The following is an 18,028-nucleotide window of genomic DNA, read 5'->3' as shown; positions in this document are numbered from 1 at the left end:
TCATGATGTCAACTCTGCACACAGTAGCAGGGTAGTATTTCTATAAAGACGGAAGAAAAAAGAAAACACGTTTTTGAGTGAAAACTATAATTTTTACAGAACACCCATTGACTTTTATTGGATTTGACAAAATCTGCATTATTAAAAGTAACAAAATTTGAGTTCATATTGAAGTTTTATAGTCTCTAGATTATGAAAGAAATGTCACCAAGGAAGAAACAGAATAACCACATGCAGATGCTCCTGGCTAAGGGGAACTAGATCTGCAGGTAAAGTCGGGTGCAGCACAAAGAAATCCTACAGAAAGTGCGGTTTGCTCACTTGGCTTGAACGACTTTCCTTTGGTAGGGAGAAGTGGCAAGACGGCAGGAACTCGAAGGCATATGCAGAATGGCTTCTGTTTCAAAATGGTAATAAAAATATTTAAATCATGGCACTAGAGCATCTTTGAGGAAAAGAATACCTTAAGCAGAGTAGACTCGCTGCATAATTCTTGGTAATATGTGTGATTTTCAAGTAATGAAGACGTAATGATAGCACTTTCGCGGTGGCTATCTGTTCTTCTTCTCACCCTCTGGCGCTGGGTCTGATTCGCCATCACAGGGACACTTCTCCACACAATTCCTAGGGAACCACCCTCTTATCCTCGAAGTACCTGAAGGACAAAGTTATGCTATGGTGAAGCAGGCAAGCAGGACTGGGTGACATTCCTGGGAGCAAGTGTACTACTTGGAATGAAGACACGCTCAGTGAGACACCTGCTGTCCCTCACCAGTTCTCAGACACGGGTCAGGGAAAGTAAGATCTCCAAACACTTCTAACAAGCCAGGGTCCCGTCCCCCGGGAGAGCAGCCAGTGTAGTGTAGAAAGTACACAACTGAATGGGGTTAATAAACGGGTGACTGTTCCGGCACACCATTACACTGTGTTCCCAGGATGACCGTCCTAAAGCTTTTATCATTTCCTTCTTTTTCATGACAAGTTTTGCTATGCAGTTCAGGCTAGACTTGAACCCATGATCCTCTTGAATATTGGGATTACAGGCATGTGCTCCCAGCATACCAATTTCAAAATCCCCTAAACTGTCATTTACGGTTAATTTATGTTAATCCCAAGTATTTATTTTCTTCAAGAAGATCCTAGGTTCATCTTTACTTTAAAAAGGAAGAATTCTGAAAAATCAACCAGATTTCAGCCATAGCTTTATAAAAGGAATGCTCCCTTAAAGGGGATGCGGCCATGCACAGGGTAGCTGAGCCTGACTCCTCAGGTCTGGCTTACAGTTGACTATGAGCAGCTGCCTATGCTTCACCTCTCCCTCGGACAACTAAAGGGCAGTTCCTGTCCCAAGACGGCTGACAGGATTTATTGGATTAATTTTTAAAATTAGCATGCAAAGTAATGAGTTTCTTCATGGCAACTTTTATAAACTTTATCTTTAGTGGTTCTTTTCTTCCACCCCCTCCGCCATCTTCCTCTTAATCCCCACTACTGGTCCTCTTCCTAGTAATAACCCTTTTGCTTCCATGTTACACGTATGTGTATCCAATCACCTCTTTTAAAAATCATTTTTGGGGGCTGGAGAGAATACACAGCAGTTAAGAGTACTGACTTCTCTTCCAGAGGACCTGGGTTCAATTCTCAGCACCCACATGGCAGCTCACAACTGTTTATAACTCCAGTTCTAGAGGACCTAATACTCTTACACAGACACACATGCAGACAAAACACTAATGCATAGAAAATAAAAAATTATTAAAAATTGTTTTTCTATTTCTAGTTTAAACATAACCCAACCCACCCTCTAAAGTCTACATATTCAAATAAAAGTTGCAATTACTTGTGGGGCTCTGGCTTATTTTATTAACATAATGAATTTAACTTGCATCTATTTTCTTGGAAATGGCATTTCACGTCTCTGTACAGATGAATAAAATCCAACCCTGTTTATATACTGTATTTTCTCTACCCACCTGTCTGTGAGTGGACTTTAGGCTGGTTCTGTTCCTTAGCTACTCTGAACAATTCAGCAGTAAAGGTGTGTAAGTGTCTATGTGGTAAGGCCCCAAGTCATTTAAATAAATACTACAGACCAGCACACCTGAGGAATACAGCAGAGGAATACACCTGAGGAATTTGTTTTCTTCAGGAAGCTCTCCACTGACTGTCTAAGGGCTGTAGCAGACTACACTCCCAGCAGCAGTGGGTAAGGGTTCCTCGCCTCCACACCTTCCCAGATGTGCTCATCAGCTGCTTTCCTGTTGGCAGTTGTTTACTTTTCAGTGCTTGGACTACGTCATTCGAACCCTCAGCTTTTATGGTTACTGACAAGAGGTCTGATGTTATTCTACAGGTTTGCCTTTGCCATTCCCTTGCGGCTGTTTTCTTTGCATTATGACATCTTGATTGAGTTCTTCTTTGGCCATGACTTGGGTTCTACAGACATCTTGTGCTTGGCTGTCCATTTCTTCCTCTCAGTTGGGAAACTTTCTAACTTCACTGACTACATTGCCTATAAAATTTGAAATTTCCTCTTAGCCTGTGATTCTTAAGTTTAGTTTCTTGAATGTATCCCAGAGTTTTTAGAAGTTTTTGCCTTGCTGTTTTCTTTTTTACGGTTGAGTGTGTTACTGTCTCAAGTCAAATGTCCCCAACAGCTGTTCTTCTGCCTGGTCTCTGCTATGCTTCCTTTCCAATGCTTTGGTTTGTTCATGACTTTTTGCTTGTCGGTTTGGTCTTTTGATTGGATCTTTCATTTCTAGCATTTCTGTTGGTCTCTTTGTCAGTCTCAACCACTTACTGATTTTTCTGGGCACTTTTAAATTTGTCTGCCAATGACCGAGTATCACTTTGGTACCTTTCGTGTTAGGTTCTGAGCTGGTTTCTCACTACTGTCCTCTGTTGAGTCTCCATGAGGGCAGTGATCCTTTCAAGAAGCAGAACTCTGCTTTCGTCCAGCGTTTCACTGTCTCCTCAGTCTTGGTTGCTGGTAGTGAGAAGTTGCAAGCTTGGGCAGGTATCCTAGTGGCTGTTGTCTGATGGTTTTATATTTTCATTTGTCTGTGCACTGGTTGGGACTATGTCATCCTCGTGTTTGTTTTCCCTTCCTCTGTTTTCCTGGTTCGGGTCTTACCTTGCGGCAGTGCTGGTGGAGATATACACTGGGAAAGCATAAGCTGACTTCAACTGTGTCCTTGATGAGGCCCGAGTCAGCAGCGCTGGGGTTCTGAATGGGGAAAATGGAACTTCCGGTTTTAGAGTAAGAGAGTCAGTAAGTAGGGAAATGAGCAGGGGATGGGGTGGGGAAATAGGAACGAGACAGAAAGTACCTGCTCTAAAGGTGAGAGAAATAACAGGGACCCCGAGGAGTAGATGCACAGAAAGGAAGCACCCGAAAAGTCTATTCAGGCAAGACACAGCTCCCAAACACAAAGGAACAACACAGCTCAGAAGCAGAAATAAAACAAAGTAGATGGAAACATGGCGTTCCAGTCTTGGTCAACGGTTGTTCCTAGCTGTCTTTTATAGGGTCTACGCATGTAGGGGCAGGGCTGCTAGTCTCCAGACTTCAAACAACTCAGTTGGTGTTTTCTTCCTGATGAGAGGCATTTCTGTGAGGAGTCTCATGTCCTGCTTGAAGTCCCAGGTCTGAGACAACTCCCCTACATCCCCACCAATTACATCTGTGGTTTTTGGATTCCATGTGCAAGGCTTTCTGTGATGAGGCTCTGAGCCAAATGTAGAGTTCTTTTTCTCAGCATGCCTGCCAGAAGACTTGCGGCTCACAGTGCAGGGCAGGGCTATGCTTCTCATGCAGTAGCTCTGGGTGTCCACGAAGACTCGCAGCTTCAAATTCAGACTTCTGTGCCAGACTTCTGTCTCCACACCTGCCATATCCTGGTTATCTCTCCACAGACCCTAGTTGCATGTCCAGAGCAGAGACCTCCAGCTCATTCTGTGCACAGTACCCATGCCTACGAGGGGACAGCACCTTCATGGAAGTTGTTGGTTAGGCCCAGAATAAGCAGCATGGTGCTGCCTTGGCTGCCTCCGCAGAGAAGATCAGACCTCGCTTACTCTTTCTCCAGCTGTTTCTCTTCTGGGAATAGGGTCTAGTGTTTTAATATTGAGTCTTTTCATGGGGTCATGCCCAGGTGCCATCTAATCTGCTAAATTACCCATAGGTGCCTACTGGGGACTTTATAAGTATCTGCCACATAGTCACATAAGAACTTGTATGCATGCTATTAACGCAAAGACTGGGTAGACATAAGTACTACAGAGAGACATCTAAAAAGTATTCTTATATATCTACACAGTTCCCTAATGTGTTTTACGTGTAATTACGCATAAAAGTTCTTCTTACAGAATTTGAAGTTATTGCGAATAATCACATACTTTAAACATACCCTTCCATTTCCATACCTTCTATGAAGGAATCATCGAGAATTTTGTCTCCGTACAACCAGTACCTGAAATATTTAAAAGATTAAATTAAATACTTTCGAAGTTCATGTCAAGTTTCACATTAAAGAAATGCAACATTCCCATCTCTTACCGCAACCCTCTTGTTGCTAAAATGAGCTCCCCTTTCTGCAGCTGTATCCGAGGCTCCTCTGTGCAGGGGCTTGTGAAAAAGGTTTTAATTCCTCTGTTCAAAGGACAACAGGCACCATTATAATCTTCTATGACTTTATAGCGAACCTGCCATCAGTGGTCAGAAGAACAATCTCAATATTTACCATATTTGAATTTTTTCAAGCTTAAACAAAAAAAAAAAAATTGAAGGTCACATCCAAACTATTCAGTGATAAAATGTCTCTCCCACCATTTCCCACTTCCAGGAAGAGATGATGATCCTTGTTCTCAGGCTGTCTGATCCATCATTTCAAGCACACACCTGCTAAAAATATCTGCAGAGTGCCATGTCCAGGAGAACTTTCTGCAATGATGGAAGTGTCTGCATGACTCTAGGTGTGGCCTAGAATGGTTGCTAAGTAGAAACTTGCAGCTATAGAGTGCTCATACTGTGGCCAGTATAAACAGGAACTTAACTTTAACTGTATTTACTTTTAATTTAGACTTCCTTCGGCCATAGGTGGCATAATCTCTACCTGTCAGTGTGCTTGCTAAGTGGTTTCAGCAGCTGTACTAAAGGTATTTTTCTAGGTTGGCAATGCACAATGCCTAACTGCTTTGGAAACCTCCTGCTAAAACGAAGTACTTTAAAGAAAACAAAAGTAACAGTATGTGCTGGTCAAGGTGCCATAGGCCTTTAAAGCCAGCTCTCAGAGGCACAGGAAGGTGAGTTCTGAGTTTAAGACCAGTCAGGGATATGCAGTGAGACTGTCTCAAAAACATTGAACTGTATCAGATTTCAACAAATATAAGGAAATATTTATCACTGCAGCCCACATGGTAAAAGGAGACTCCCATGAGTGACTGTGCTGAACACGTATACACAGTATAAAAATAAACACAATAAAAGGAAATAATATTTAATAAAAGCCAATTGTCATAAGATATGTAGAAACACAGTGTCCAACTAGAAAAAACACGAATCTACACCAATGCAAACAAATACTTACACTTCTGACTCTTTTGTCTGCCTTTTGTTTCAGCTGTTCTCTCTGTTTGAAAGACAAGAGGAAAAAGACTAAGCAGTCTGTCTCAGTGGTGAACAGTCTCTCCCCTCCAGAAGGGTAACCCCGGTTTCTGGCGCTTTAAATTCTCCTTTGCATACTGCTCCCTAATTCTGGTGCCAGCTGAGCACCTGAGGAGTACACAGAGGGGAAGACTCCAGTGAGCGGATTCTGAGAAGAGCTCATTCCAGACTGCAGCTCAACAAATGTGTTCCTGTAAAGCTTCTAGGCTGAGTCTTACTGAGTTTCTAACAGACAAACTAGAAAACTCATTATTAATGATTCTCGACTAAATAATTCTTGTTCCTTTCCCTCTTTAATCAGCAACTACAAAGTAGAACCATGTTAGACATGACCAGGGAAACATGGAAAAGAATGAAAGATGATTCCTGAGCTACATACAAGACTGTGGCATGTGGCTAGTGTCCGAGAAGGATGGGATCAATTGCTCAGAGAGATGGGGCAGCTCGGCAAGCTGGGGGCGTTAACAAAGTAACTGCCAGGAAAGAGGAAGGCCTTTTGAACAAACTACTTACTGTTAGGCTATACTGGTCACAGCCTTCTCTTACTCGCCACTCCAGTCCATCTCCTTCAGGGACTCCTGACCATGTAAATACCTGCTTAAAATTCGTCCATTTACTTCCCATATCATAAGGAAAAACAAAGACTTCATCCAGTTGATAATACTGAATTCGATCTTTAGCCTGTGGAAAACAAAGGTATAAAATGACAGCTGCTTCTGCCTGTAGTGGTTACTAATATGTTACTGATAATACTCATGTGTGAAATTTGTATTATTGATAAAAATACTTTCTTATTGCTGGAATATTAGCAGTGGTGACAGAGAATATAGTTTTATCACAGTATAGAGGGGGATTGACCGAAAACTTGTTTGTGATACCTGATAAAGCATGACTGGGTGTGTCTTAGGAACAAGCATTCAAAAGATTTATAAATAAAAGAATTAGCTAACTGGCTGTATCCTAAGCAGAACAACCCTCAATTCCTCTAGTTGCTTAGCAGCACAAGAGAGTTAAGGTTAACAAATACGGGAGAAAGTGTGGGTTATGGTTAGCCAATAGCCAGGAAGGGCTAATAGGGAGGCACTATTTTACAAAAAAACATTTTGCAATGCTGGTGAAGGAGACTTCGTGTTTTTGTATCAGGCATACACATACACTTTATCTTCATTTACACATGCATATTCTGATGGCACAGCTTATATTCTAGGCATTTAAATGGTTAGCTTTCTCTAGAAATAAACTAGCTTTAAATTTGTTAAAGTCTACTGCCACCTAGTGGTACAAACATACAGTATACAGTATTTAACTCTAAAGCAAGTGCAGCTCTTCGGCAAACACTCAACATTAGTATCTGGTAATCATATACATTTTTGATAAGTTTTATTTCATTATTTGAAGCTTTGTCTGTCAACGGACAGTATTTTATATAAAAGTTTCTTGTAGTTACTTATAAGGTAACATGGGTGTTAGCTATTTATGGAAACAGTTAGAACTATGATACAAATTTACTGAATTTTATAACTCAACCTTCACCTAAATAACAAGAGGGTTAATCCCCCCCCTTTTTTTTAATAAACAGAAGCTTCAGGTGTCTGCAGTCCTGCTCAGTGATAAATCATCTGAAAATGACAGAGACTCTTTAACATGGACTGAATTTCAAAACCCCAAATATAGGCTACTTAAAAAAGAGAGAGGAAAGGAAAGGAAAGGAACGGAAAGGAAAGGAAAGGAAAAAGGAAAGGAAAGGAAAAAGGAAAGGAAAGGAAAGGAAAGGAAAGGAAAGGAAAAAGGAAAGAAAAAAAGGAAAGGAAAGGAAAAAGGAAAAAGGAAAGGAAAAAGGAAAGGAAAAAGGAAAGGAAAAAGGAAAGGGGAAAGGAAAGGAAAGGAAAGGAAAGGAAAGGAAAGGAAAGGAAAGGAAAGGAAAGGAAAGGAAAAAGATGCCGTACATGAAAAGGGAACACAGACACATGGTGTGCTTAGAGGAGAGGAAGGAAAGTGGACCTGACCAAGCTTAGAGAGTAAGGAAGGATTCTGGAGGAAATGACATCTAAACGGTATCTTGAGGGGCAGCAAATCAGGCACAAAAAGAGGTAAAGAGTATTTCAGGCAGAGAAAAAAAATGTGAAAAAGATAGAGAAGTATAAGATCCACAAGCTGTGAGAAGGAGATGAGGCAGTGGGTAGGAGAAGAGACTGGATAAGTGAAGAAAGGGCAGCACAGACAGTCTCATGACGGGGCTATGGGGCTAAACTCAGGTCCACAGTGGTCCAAAGCCTTTCTCAGGGTAGAAGGACAAACTTCTCATAACAGACTATCCTTACATTTGCAGTAGTAGGTAAAACTGCCAGCATCTTAGGAAAAAACTGGCACAATCCTGCAAACGTACTCAGCCTTTCTTTAGATTCTATAATTCTGGATCCAACCAATCACGAATGAGGAGACTGTACCTGAGACAGACATGAGGGTGTGCACCTACGACCCCTGAGGCAGACACGAGGATGTGTACCTATGACCCTGAGACAGATACAAGGATCTGTACCTATGACCCTGAGACAGATACAAGGATCTGTACCTATGACCCTGAGACAGATACAAGGATTTGTACCTATGACCCTGAGACAGATACAAGGATCTGTACCTATAACCCTGAGACAGATACAAGGATCTGTACCTATGACCCTGAGACAGATACAAGGATCTGTACCTATGATCCTGAGACAGATACAAGGATCTGTACCTATGACCCTGAGACAGATACAAGGATCTGTACCTACGACCCCTGAGACAGATACAAGGATTTGTACCTATGACCCTGAGACAGATACAAGGATTTGTACCTATGACCCCTGAGGCAGACACGAGGGTGTGCACCTATGACTCCTGAACTCTGGAGGGTGAAGCAGGTCTGAACTGTAGAGAGACCATATCTCAAAAACACACAAAAAAAATTGAAAATAAAAACTGCATGTTCACAGAACATGTACACATCTTTTTCTTGTCTCTATTCCCGAAAGTCTAACAACTATTTAAACAGTGCATTAGGCAGGATTTCTAAGAGGAGCAGAACTTGAGTGTTTGGTGAAAATGTTTTCAAAGGCAAAATCAAACTAGCACCACAGCAGGTACACAACTGTAGGCATCTGCAGACAGATAAAGACAACTCAGGCTTCCAAGAGAAAATGAGAATTTTCAGAAAACTTGTATTCCCTATTATGATTCTGACAGCTTACCCATATTTAAACATACTTCAATTTTAATATAAAATATTTATGTTACTTATAAATAATTAAATACGAATGCTATGAATTTTAATATCAAAGAGTACAAAAAGTTCCTGACAAGAACTGTTCCCTGTCGGGCCGGGGTGAGCACAGGGGCAGACTGCTTGCTAAGCAAGCCTGAGACTGGGTTTCCATCCCAGCACTGGGATGTGTGAGAGGCAATTATTTGCCAAGTCTTAATGGAAAATCAAAGGATATCTATTATAGTCTAAAGTACCCATCAAAACACTCTAATCTTTTCTACACACTCAACTGTATGAAGCTGGACTTTCTTCATAAACGTCAAAGAAAGTAATATCTCAACAGACTGAATGCAAAAGTGGGTGTCAGATCCCAACTGTCTTATGCTAAGTCGGATATTAAAGAGATTTGTAAATCTTTAAAACAAGGCCACTTCTTCCATTTTGGTTGTCAAATATAATTACTTTTTATAAAATGTTGCATTAACAGAATGGATTGTCTTCAGAATTTTTTATGATTTTTTTCATTTAGAAAATATGGCAATTATCAGTGACCCCTGGCACTGGGGTGACTATGAACTGGCTTTGAGCCCACAGGACTGAGAACTGCTGCTGTAAGATGCGCAGCTGGGATGCAGGGACCGGACACGGCCTGTATGCGGGTGCTCACTACTCCATTGTTCTGCCCCTCCAAGTACTACCCACACCTGGCCTGGCTTAGCTTCTGGGAACAGAGGAACTCAGAAGAGTTCTGACAAGCCGAACGTTACCGGCCCGAGTTAATGTCTCATGTTTTTGGTGCTTTTCCAAATGGGCTGTCTCTCTTTCTGCCTGAGAGAGAACGGCAGCTCAAGAGTGTGAAGGAGGCTAAACGCTCTCCTTGCCCACCTTTCGTGTGGCGTGCCAATGATCCACCGTCATAGCCCAGCACTCAATTAGTAATCAGTAGTTTAGAACGAAGAAACAATTACTAAAGTTTACCTTCTCTTCAATCCATGATTCAATAGAAGTTTTGTTTCTGAGAATAATTTTTATCTGGAAAGGAAATGACAGTGAAATTTAACAAGGTGACTTTGGTTTACTTTGGATCATTACCATTCTAGTAAATTCCGAGAGAGCTTTACTGTTCTGCCCCAGAGATAAAGACAACAAAGATGGCAGAGGTTAAGTAGCAGCTAGCATGGAGCCCGTCCAACTCTAATTACTGCACTGCAGCATCTCTATGCCAAACTCAGCATGCCCACCCAAAGCAAAGCTAAGTCCAATAGTTTGATTATAATTCATGCCTGAAGTATCAAAATTTTTCAGGGTATTAAAAAAAACCAGTAATATAAATAATTGAAACAGTACTTAAATGTAATTGCTATGAAAATTTATTACCATTATGTATGTGTATGCATAGTTTATGAGTGTGTATACAGTGCACGTATGTATATGCAGCATATGTGTATATACTTGTGTGTGTGTGTGTGTGTGTGTGAGTGCATGTGTGTAGGGGGTATGGACCTGTGTGGTAGCCTCTGCTTTATTTCCCAAACCTGGAGCTCAACATTTTTTAGCTAGCCTGGTAGCTACCAAGGCCCAGTAAGCCTCCTGTGTCTGACTGCACGACATTAGTGCTGGAGTTATGGGCACACACAGCTCTTTTACATGCGTGGTAGGACCCAACTTTAAATTTATGATTAATCTGTTCACAACATAGCAGTACACATCTTCATTATACTATGGTTTGAATAAGAAGTGTCCTCCAGAGGCTCATCTGGAATGCTTGGTCCCTAGGTAGCAGCACTAATTTAGGAGCCTCTGGAAACTAGTTGTGGCCTTGCTGGATGATGTGAGCACGGGAGTTGTATCCTTGGGTAGTTGAATCTTTACTGGGTTTCTCCCCATAAGCCATTATACTTCCTGTCCACCATGCTGTGAACAGCTCTCTCTTCTACCTGCTCCTTGCTACGATGCTCCACCTCACTGTGGAGCCAAGGACAGAAGTCTTAATTTCCGAAGCAGTGAGCCCAAAAGAGCCCCCCTTCCTTAGTATTGTCAAGTCTCTGTCCTGGTGACACAAAAGTAACTAACAGCTTACGCCTGCCCTACCTAGTTTCTTTACTGTGACTAAATTCATGCAAAGTATGGTCCATGTAAGATGTGACACCAAGATCTTAATTTGCTTTTATTAGGATTCTTAGTTTATAGGCATTATAGGAAAAAAAAAAAACCAATCTCTGTGCACTCCCTTAGAAACCTCCTCCTTTTCATTAATAATTACGTTTACTGAACACATGAATGGGTGACCATGGGTGAATCTCCTAACCTTTTTGACAATCACTCGTTTTTTGCATGGAAGTGAAGACAACTGTAGGGTGAGAGCAGCTTTCTCAATTATAAAGATGTGTACTTTCACATCACAAGAAATAGTGGCTAGCTATTCTGGAAAATTAAAATTAACTACTGGACACAGGTGATTAGTTGTCTATAAATAAGTAATTTCTCTCACATACTGAAACTTTCTCTCTTTTTTATAGCAATCAGTCCAGTGACATGCAACTTTCAGACAGAGGCAACCAAGAACTTTACCTGTATGAAAAACAGCATCCCAACAGCTATGGTTGTCCCCAATGCTAATCCCAAGGCAAACAAGGTGGCAGCAAATGCAGCCAACCCGAAGGGAACAATTGGAAGAGGATCTCTCCGGGCCGCACTCATGTCAATCTTGACTGTGTTCCACCCAAACGAGAGCTGCAAGCAATCACAGTGCACACGGGAAATGCTGTTGAGGCAAGCGCTGCTGAAAAAGTGACTGGCAACAACACGACCAGAGCTAGGGAGATGGCTGCCTAAGTATGAAGGCTGAGTTCAGATCCCCAGCATCCACATAAATGCTCCACGGCCATGGTGGCCCTCCTATACACTCAGTGTCTGCAAGGCCAACACAGGGCATCCCCAGGGAAAGTTGGTTAACCACACTCATCTTACCTCAACCTCTAAGTTCAACTGAGAGAACCTACCTCAGTGTACACAATGGACACTTGGCGTTAGCCTTGAACTTCCTCGTACATGTGGGCCCCTAGGCCTCACACATGTGAACATGCACACACACAGGTACACTACCCATGAGAAAAAAATAACATCAACAGTAAAACCCCAACGTGACCTAAAAGATAACCACAATGACATGCTGCCAAGGCAACTGCAGCAAACAGCAGTTTCTGATGAATACTCGGCGCCTACTGACATGTACAGTATCTTCTTTTTTAATCAAACCCAGGGCCACAGTCATGCTGGGCAAGAGGTCTACCACTGAACTACATACATCCACAGCTCCATCATCAGTATTCTTCAATATCAGTTACTGCTGTTTTCTCAGAAGAGGGAGACGGACCCTACAAAATGAACAAGGCAACACCAAGCCTCTGCTATCTTCTTCCTATTCTAAAATGACAGTATTCTTCGACAGCAGCAGACACAGCACAGTGGTCAAGAGCTCATAGGGTGCTGATAAATACAGCCTGCAGACGAGTAGTGCAGGGCCTGTATGAAGTTCTAAATCAGTGGCTCTCCACCTGTGCTGTTGTAGGGAGGCCACTTGTTTGTTCTCGCCTGCTCAGCCCCAAAATAACCACACAGAAACTATATAATTTAAATCACTGTTTGGCCCATTAGCTCTTGCTTCTTATTGGCTAACTCTTACATCTTAATTTAACCCATTTCTATTCATATGTGTAGCGCCATGTGGCTATGGCTTACCAGGTAAAGTTCCAGCATCTGTCTCTGGGTCTGTCTCTGGCGGGGCTACATAGCTTTTCCTGACTCCACCCTCTTTCTCCCAGCATTCAGTTTAGTCCTGCCCCTCAGCTCTATTCTATCCTATCACAGGCTCAAGCAGTTTCTCTATCAACCAATGGCATTCACAGCCTACAGAAGAGAATCCCACATTACTATGTGTCTCAAACCCCTTTGGGGATTTTCTATCAGATATCAGACATAGCAGATATTTACATTACAATACACAATAGTAGCAAAATCACAGTTCTGAAGTAGTAACAAAACAATTTCATGGCTGGGCCCCACATGGAAGTTAGGAGCTAACATCTAAACTCTGGAAAGTTTATATGAAAATTCCAATTCCTTAATACTGGAAGATTAACCCACAGATGGGCTACAGTCACACATGGATTGTCCTATGAAGGACATGTGCTCCCCAGCTTGTTGTATACCTATTGGGCTGTGTTCCTCTTTGGATCCCAAGTCTATTTATGGATTTTTTAAAAAATGTGTACAACTTCTGAACTTTCTCTCATGGCTGAATGTCCAAAAGTCAATTCAAACTATTTTTGGTTTAATATGTTTATTTTAGGAGCGTGTTTGCGCCATGGACCAAATGAACAAAGGAATGACAATCTGTTACAGAAACCAAAGGAAACAGAAAGAATACCATATCCACCAAGGTAGAAATGTAATAAATCATGAATAAGGAAAAACAATAATTATAAAAGGTGAGTTTCCAGAATAAAACAATCTTACCTCATTTCCAAGACGAAGAGCTTTCTAAAAGGAGGAACTGATAATCAAGCAAGCTGTTGTACTAGTTAAATCACAAAGTGTATTTCCAAAAGGGACTCCTCCAATACCCTTGGAGACATCACTGAGTCTGACAGGAATGGTAGTGTATCACGATGTCCACTCACCCGATTATAAAGCTGTGTATACATAGTCATCACAAAAATGAAAGCAGCATGGATGCAGCCCAGAGGCGCCAGCAGGAGGAACAGTGTGAACGAAGCATGGTTCTGGTGACCACAGCAGTTGTTGATCCAGGGACAGTGGTGGTCCATCTTCATGATACATCTAAGAAGAACACGTGCATGAAGCATACAGCACAAACTCGTGTCTCCTTTAGCTCTGGTTTTCAAAAGACCAAGCACATAGGAATGCAGTATGCACAGGAGTCATGGGGGTTAATTCTGATAAAACAGATACATCTTTATGGCCTTTTGAAGCTACATAGTGACTTCTTTAAAATTTTAAACAGCAGTCAGAAATCACAATAGTGTCTCAAGTAAATGTGTCTGAGGCAGGCAGATCTCCCAGGTTGAGGCCAGCCTGGTCAACAAAATGAGTTTCAGGACAGCTAGGGCTACTAAGAGAAACCCTGTCTTAAAAAACCAACAACAAAATAATTTCTTACACAAGCCAGGAGGCTCTGCAAGAATCTCATTATAAAGGAGAAAGCTCGGCTGTCAGTCTCTTTAAGTTCATAAATGTCATAACTGGCACACAGTTCCCACGTGACTCCGGAGAATGATTATGTGTTAGACATGGAGCTTCTGACCGAAAATAACCTTAGCACACACGATGCCAGTGCTTGTGCTCTGTGTCTTTGCTAAAGGTGGACTTCCTAGCAAATCAGACTTTATGTCTATCTCAATATTTCCTAAATTTCATATTAATGAACAGATGCTGCTGACAGCCAGGTCCTGGCATATTTTGCAAATTTTATAGTGATTCAGTTTTCTTCTCATTAATTTTTTGATAATATGTATGAATAAATCTGAGAAAACCGGCCTAATTCCAACTGAAAAAATTCTGAAGCTATTCAACATGCATTTGTTGAACTCTGTGAAGCTGTGTTACCCAATTGGTCTAATAAAGAGCTGAATGGCCAATAGCTAGGCAGGAGAAAGGATAGGTGGGGCTGGCAGGCAGAGAGAATAAAAAGAAGGAGAAAAAGAGAGAAAAAAAGATTTAGGATGGAGAAAGAAGAGAGGAGGACTCCAGGGACCCCAACTAGCTACACAGTGAGCCACAGAGTAAAAAGTAAAGAAAGGTACACAGAAACAGAGAAAGTTAAAAGCCCAAAGGCAAAAGATAGGTGGGATAATTTAAGAAAAGCTGGTTAGAAACAGGCCAAGCTAAGGGTGGGTATTCATAATTAAGAATACGTCTCCATGTGTAATCATCTGGGAGCTGGGAGGCAGGCCTCCAAAAGAGCAAAGAGAAAAAAATATCAACTACAAGGAAGAGCAGGTCAGTAGTCTGTGTCCCTCAGTTTCTGGTTCAAGCTCCTGCCTTGGCTTTCTTTACTGATGGACTGTAACCTGCACGCCAAATAAACCCTTTCCTTCCCCCAAATGCTCTGTGGTTAGTGCTTTACCACAGCAGAAGAAAAGTAAACCAGGACACTTGCAGAGAACAAAAATGGTTTCTACTGTCATGACGGAAGATATAACAAAAAGCATAGAGACCAAGAGGATCAGCTCTGGGTAAACAGAGAAGCCACACACCTGTTACACTTCCTGCAATGGTGTGAGCGTGGTGCTTTGTATGCTTGGCAGACTTTACAGTACTGGAGGTACATGCTATCCTGAGGATTCTCCTTGACAGAAAAAAAAAAAGGCATGTTAGTCACTTGATCCTAAACAGTAACAAGTCAGGATTTATAAAGGTCCCTATAGTGGCATAAATTTCTATTATGGGTGATGGGGGAAGGAGGTCATTAACTCACATTTCTAATGCCTTTACTTATGCTAAAACATTTTTTAATTGATAAACTGTAAGAAGGGCTTCATTCTCCAGATGACTCAGAGGTCATTTTTATTTCCTTTTCTCCACTCTCACCCCAAATCTAGTGTCATGGTTCTATTCACCCAAAGCTGAGCGTAAGTTTTAGATAATTTGACTAGTATTTCAGAGTAAAGTTATAAGTTGACACTTTCTCAAATCTCCCTTGTCATCTCTCCTTGGTGTCATTTCAATAACTCCTATTGGTTGTTTCTCTCACCCAAATCTGTGTATTACAAAATAACATTCCTCTCCAGCTCTGCCAGAGCTTTGCCTGAAACCTCTACACATCTCCTGCGGTACAAGCAGCTCCCATGCACACACTGACCCACTTGCCTTTGTTTGCCATGGTTTGCACTACTCTGCGTTTTTCCCCCTTCAGTCACACAAGGCTGTCCACTTTTTGGATAACTGTTTCCGCCTGTTCTCAGACTGAGGCGTTCTCTTCCCTTCTCTGGAAACTTGCTATTTAGACCAGGCATGTCAGCTCATAGGATGACATGCCTCTGCCTCCCTGGTGTGGTGATTAAAGGGATGAACTACCACACACAACCTCTTTTTTTTTTTTGAATTATTATTTAAACAAAGAACAAGTACCAATTGCTTTGGAATAGCAAATGTAAACCAATATTTCAAATGGACACCAATTCTAATCAGAAGTGACAATCAGTGACTGGAGTAGCACACCCAGGGTCTCCTAGGACAAAGGTTGATAAGGCAAAAAAACAAACAAACAAACAAAAAAAAACCCAAAAATGTAATTATCATGGCCAATTAAACATAAAATTATGTAATGTTCATTATCAAAGGAGATCATTTTCTTACCGGTTTCCACCCCCGAGGGACAAAGCCAGGACCAGCAAACATGGCACTGAAGTAATGGTAAAGAATCATGACAGTCCAGTTTATCAACATGATAAAATTCACACTTCCTCCAGTTGTATGTAAAGGCCAATACCACAGGACAGAGTCAATCATGGCCATAGTAGAACATATTGCTATCACACCAAGGGCTATAATGGGGCCCCAGTGACACAGTCTCTTTAATTCTTGAAGATTTTCAAACCTGATTACTGAGCAGAATGTGCCCATTTTGGGTGCCTTCTTTCTTTTGAAGAATTAGAGATTCTCTTTTTCTGTGCACACATTTCTGTGTGCATCAAGTCCATGTGTTCCTGAACTGTCATGCCTTTGGCTGACAGAGTGTTAATCTGGAGTATGCCATTTTCACTGTTGACATCCAGACTCCTTTACATCAAGAAGAATCTAGATTGGTGTGAAACTCAACCTAAAGAAACCAAAACGGGAAAATTCCGTTAAAAAAATTCCATATGCCATTTATTTAACTCCAAGAAGCACTGTAACAGCACCCCAAAAGCACACTAGTGTGCCAAAAAGAATTACCTTTGGATTGATCCAAAATACAGTCCAATCTTGAACTGCATGTAAACTGGACACATTAAACAGTTTTACTCCTGTGTGCAAATTGTCAGGAAGGATTAACTATCCCACGCTAAGTGGATAGTTAGAGAGACCAAAGCCTCAGAGAGCTAAGAAGCAGGGTCTTACCTAATTCTTCCTACAACAGAAACAGGCTTAGAGAGGCTGAGTGATTATAGGTCAAGGTCACGAGAAATGTTGGAGTCCAAAATAGAAACCAAGGCACCAAGCTTCTTTTAGGACGTTCTAAACTGCTTCAGAGATGTGAATTAAGTGTAATATGCTCTACAACATAGTACTTTGTGTATTAAAAACCTGCAGTTGTTCCCGCAAGCGCCAATATTAACAATCGATCGGGGTTAAAGGTACAGGAACAAGGGTGAAAGCAAAGAAAGCGGCGCGCGCGCACGCGCGCGTGTGGTTTGTGTGCGTGCCCGCGCGCGGAAAACAACAACTAAAGCAGTGAACGAGAAAGAGCACAAATATGTGTATTTAAGGAAAAATGAATTCCCTCCGGGGACGAGGGAGGGAAAAGGGAAGAAAATAGCTGGAGAAGTGAGTTCTGAATGGAGTGGAATGAGTCGGGAAACGACCTGCGATAAATGGGTATGACGTCTGCCTAACGGATTCCCACGCAGCTGTTGCGCCTGCGGGTGCCTCAGTTTCCCGCCCGTGCCGTGGTGAGGGACCCTCTGGGATCTTCACTCGTGAGACAAATCGTCTTACTAAGTGAGGTTGGGCTCAACATTTTGGAGATCCTGAACCGACTAGGTCGGGGCGAAGACCGCCCCACACGCGGGTTGCAACCCCCGCAGTGACTCCCACCTCAGTCTGGTCTCCGGCGCCCGCTCCAAGGCCAATGCATTTCCGGGACGGCCTGGGTTCACCCGGAACAGATTTTTTCCTCCTCAAAGCTCCGTCACGAGTTCTTCAGTTCTGCGCAAGCCGAACGCGAACCCTGAAGGTGAGGAGTGCGCGACCAGCTCCGGGCCGCCGAGTCTTAGATTTACGGGGCCGCGGCCAGGCTCCCGCTATGGCTATTGGCGCAAGCTCCGCCACAGCCACTTCCGGCAGGTCCGCCGCGTCAGTCTTCCCTCTGAAAGCAGGCGCCTGCAGCTGCTTAG

At 42.2% G+C, this 18,028-nt stretch overlaps 1 protein-coding gene across 2 annotated transcripts; it reads right to left on the bottom strand.

Moving 5' to 3' along the window:
- Nucleotides 1–87: 87 nt before the first annotated feature.
- Nucleotides 88–17,935, bottom strand: Zdhhc6 (zDHHC palmitoyltransferase 6). 2 transcript variants are annotated; one of them, XM_048423299.3, is made up of 11 exons: nucleotides 17,730–17,933; nucleotides 16,290–16,752; nucleotides 15,188–15,279; nucleotides 13,592–13,751; nucleotides 11,481–11,642; nucleotides 9,888–9,941; nucleotides 6,179–6,346; nucleotides 5,589–5,630; nucleotides 4,559–4,704; nucleotides 4,426–4,472; nucleotides 88–655 (listed from the first exon to the last, which is right to left on the bottom strand). In XM_048423299.3, the coding sequence occupies exons 2-11, from the start codon at nucleotides 16,554–16,556 to the stop codon at nucleotides 552–554; spliced, it is 1,242 nt and encodes a 413-aa protein (XP_048279256.1). In that variant the 5' UTR covers nucleotides 16,557–16,752; nucleotides 17,730–17,933; the 3' UTR covers nucleotides 88–551. The 2 variants fall into 2 exon arrangements, with proteins under 2 accessions (XP_048279256.1, XP_085550230.1); XM_085694104.2 differs by lacking the exon at nucleotides 11,481–11,642 and having other exon boundaries at nucleotides 17,730–17,935.
- Nucleotides 17,936–18,028: the final 93 nt, after the last annotated feature.

This window comes from Myodes glareolus, chromosome 7 (assembly GCF_982192425.1).
Source record: "Myodes glareolus chromosome 7, mMyoGla1.1, whole genome shotgun sequence".
NCBI lineage: Eukaryota > Metazoa > Chordata > Mammalia > Rodentia > Cricetidae > Myodes > Myodes glareolus.
This window is presented reverse-complemented; position numbering and strand designations above follow the sequence as displayed.

Bases quoted from the DNA above. Each gene is read 5' to 3' on its own strand.
- Zdhhc6 (XM_048423299.3), bottom strand. From the start codon at position 16,556: ATGGGCACATTCTGCTCAGTAATCAGGTTTGAAAATCTTCAAGAATTA. The intron at 13,752-15,187 runs GTGTGTGGCTTC...TGTTCTTCTTAG, and splicing joins CATTGCAGGAAGTGTAACAG to ATGTATCATGAAGATGGACC. The intron at 4,705-5,588 runs GTAAGTATTTGT...CACTGATGGCAG, and splicing joins CAGACAAAAGAGTCAGAAGT to GTTCGCTATAAAGTCATAGA.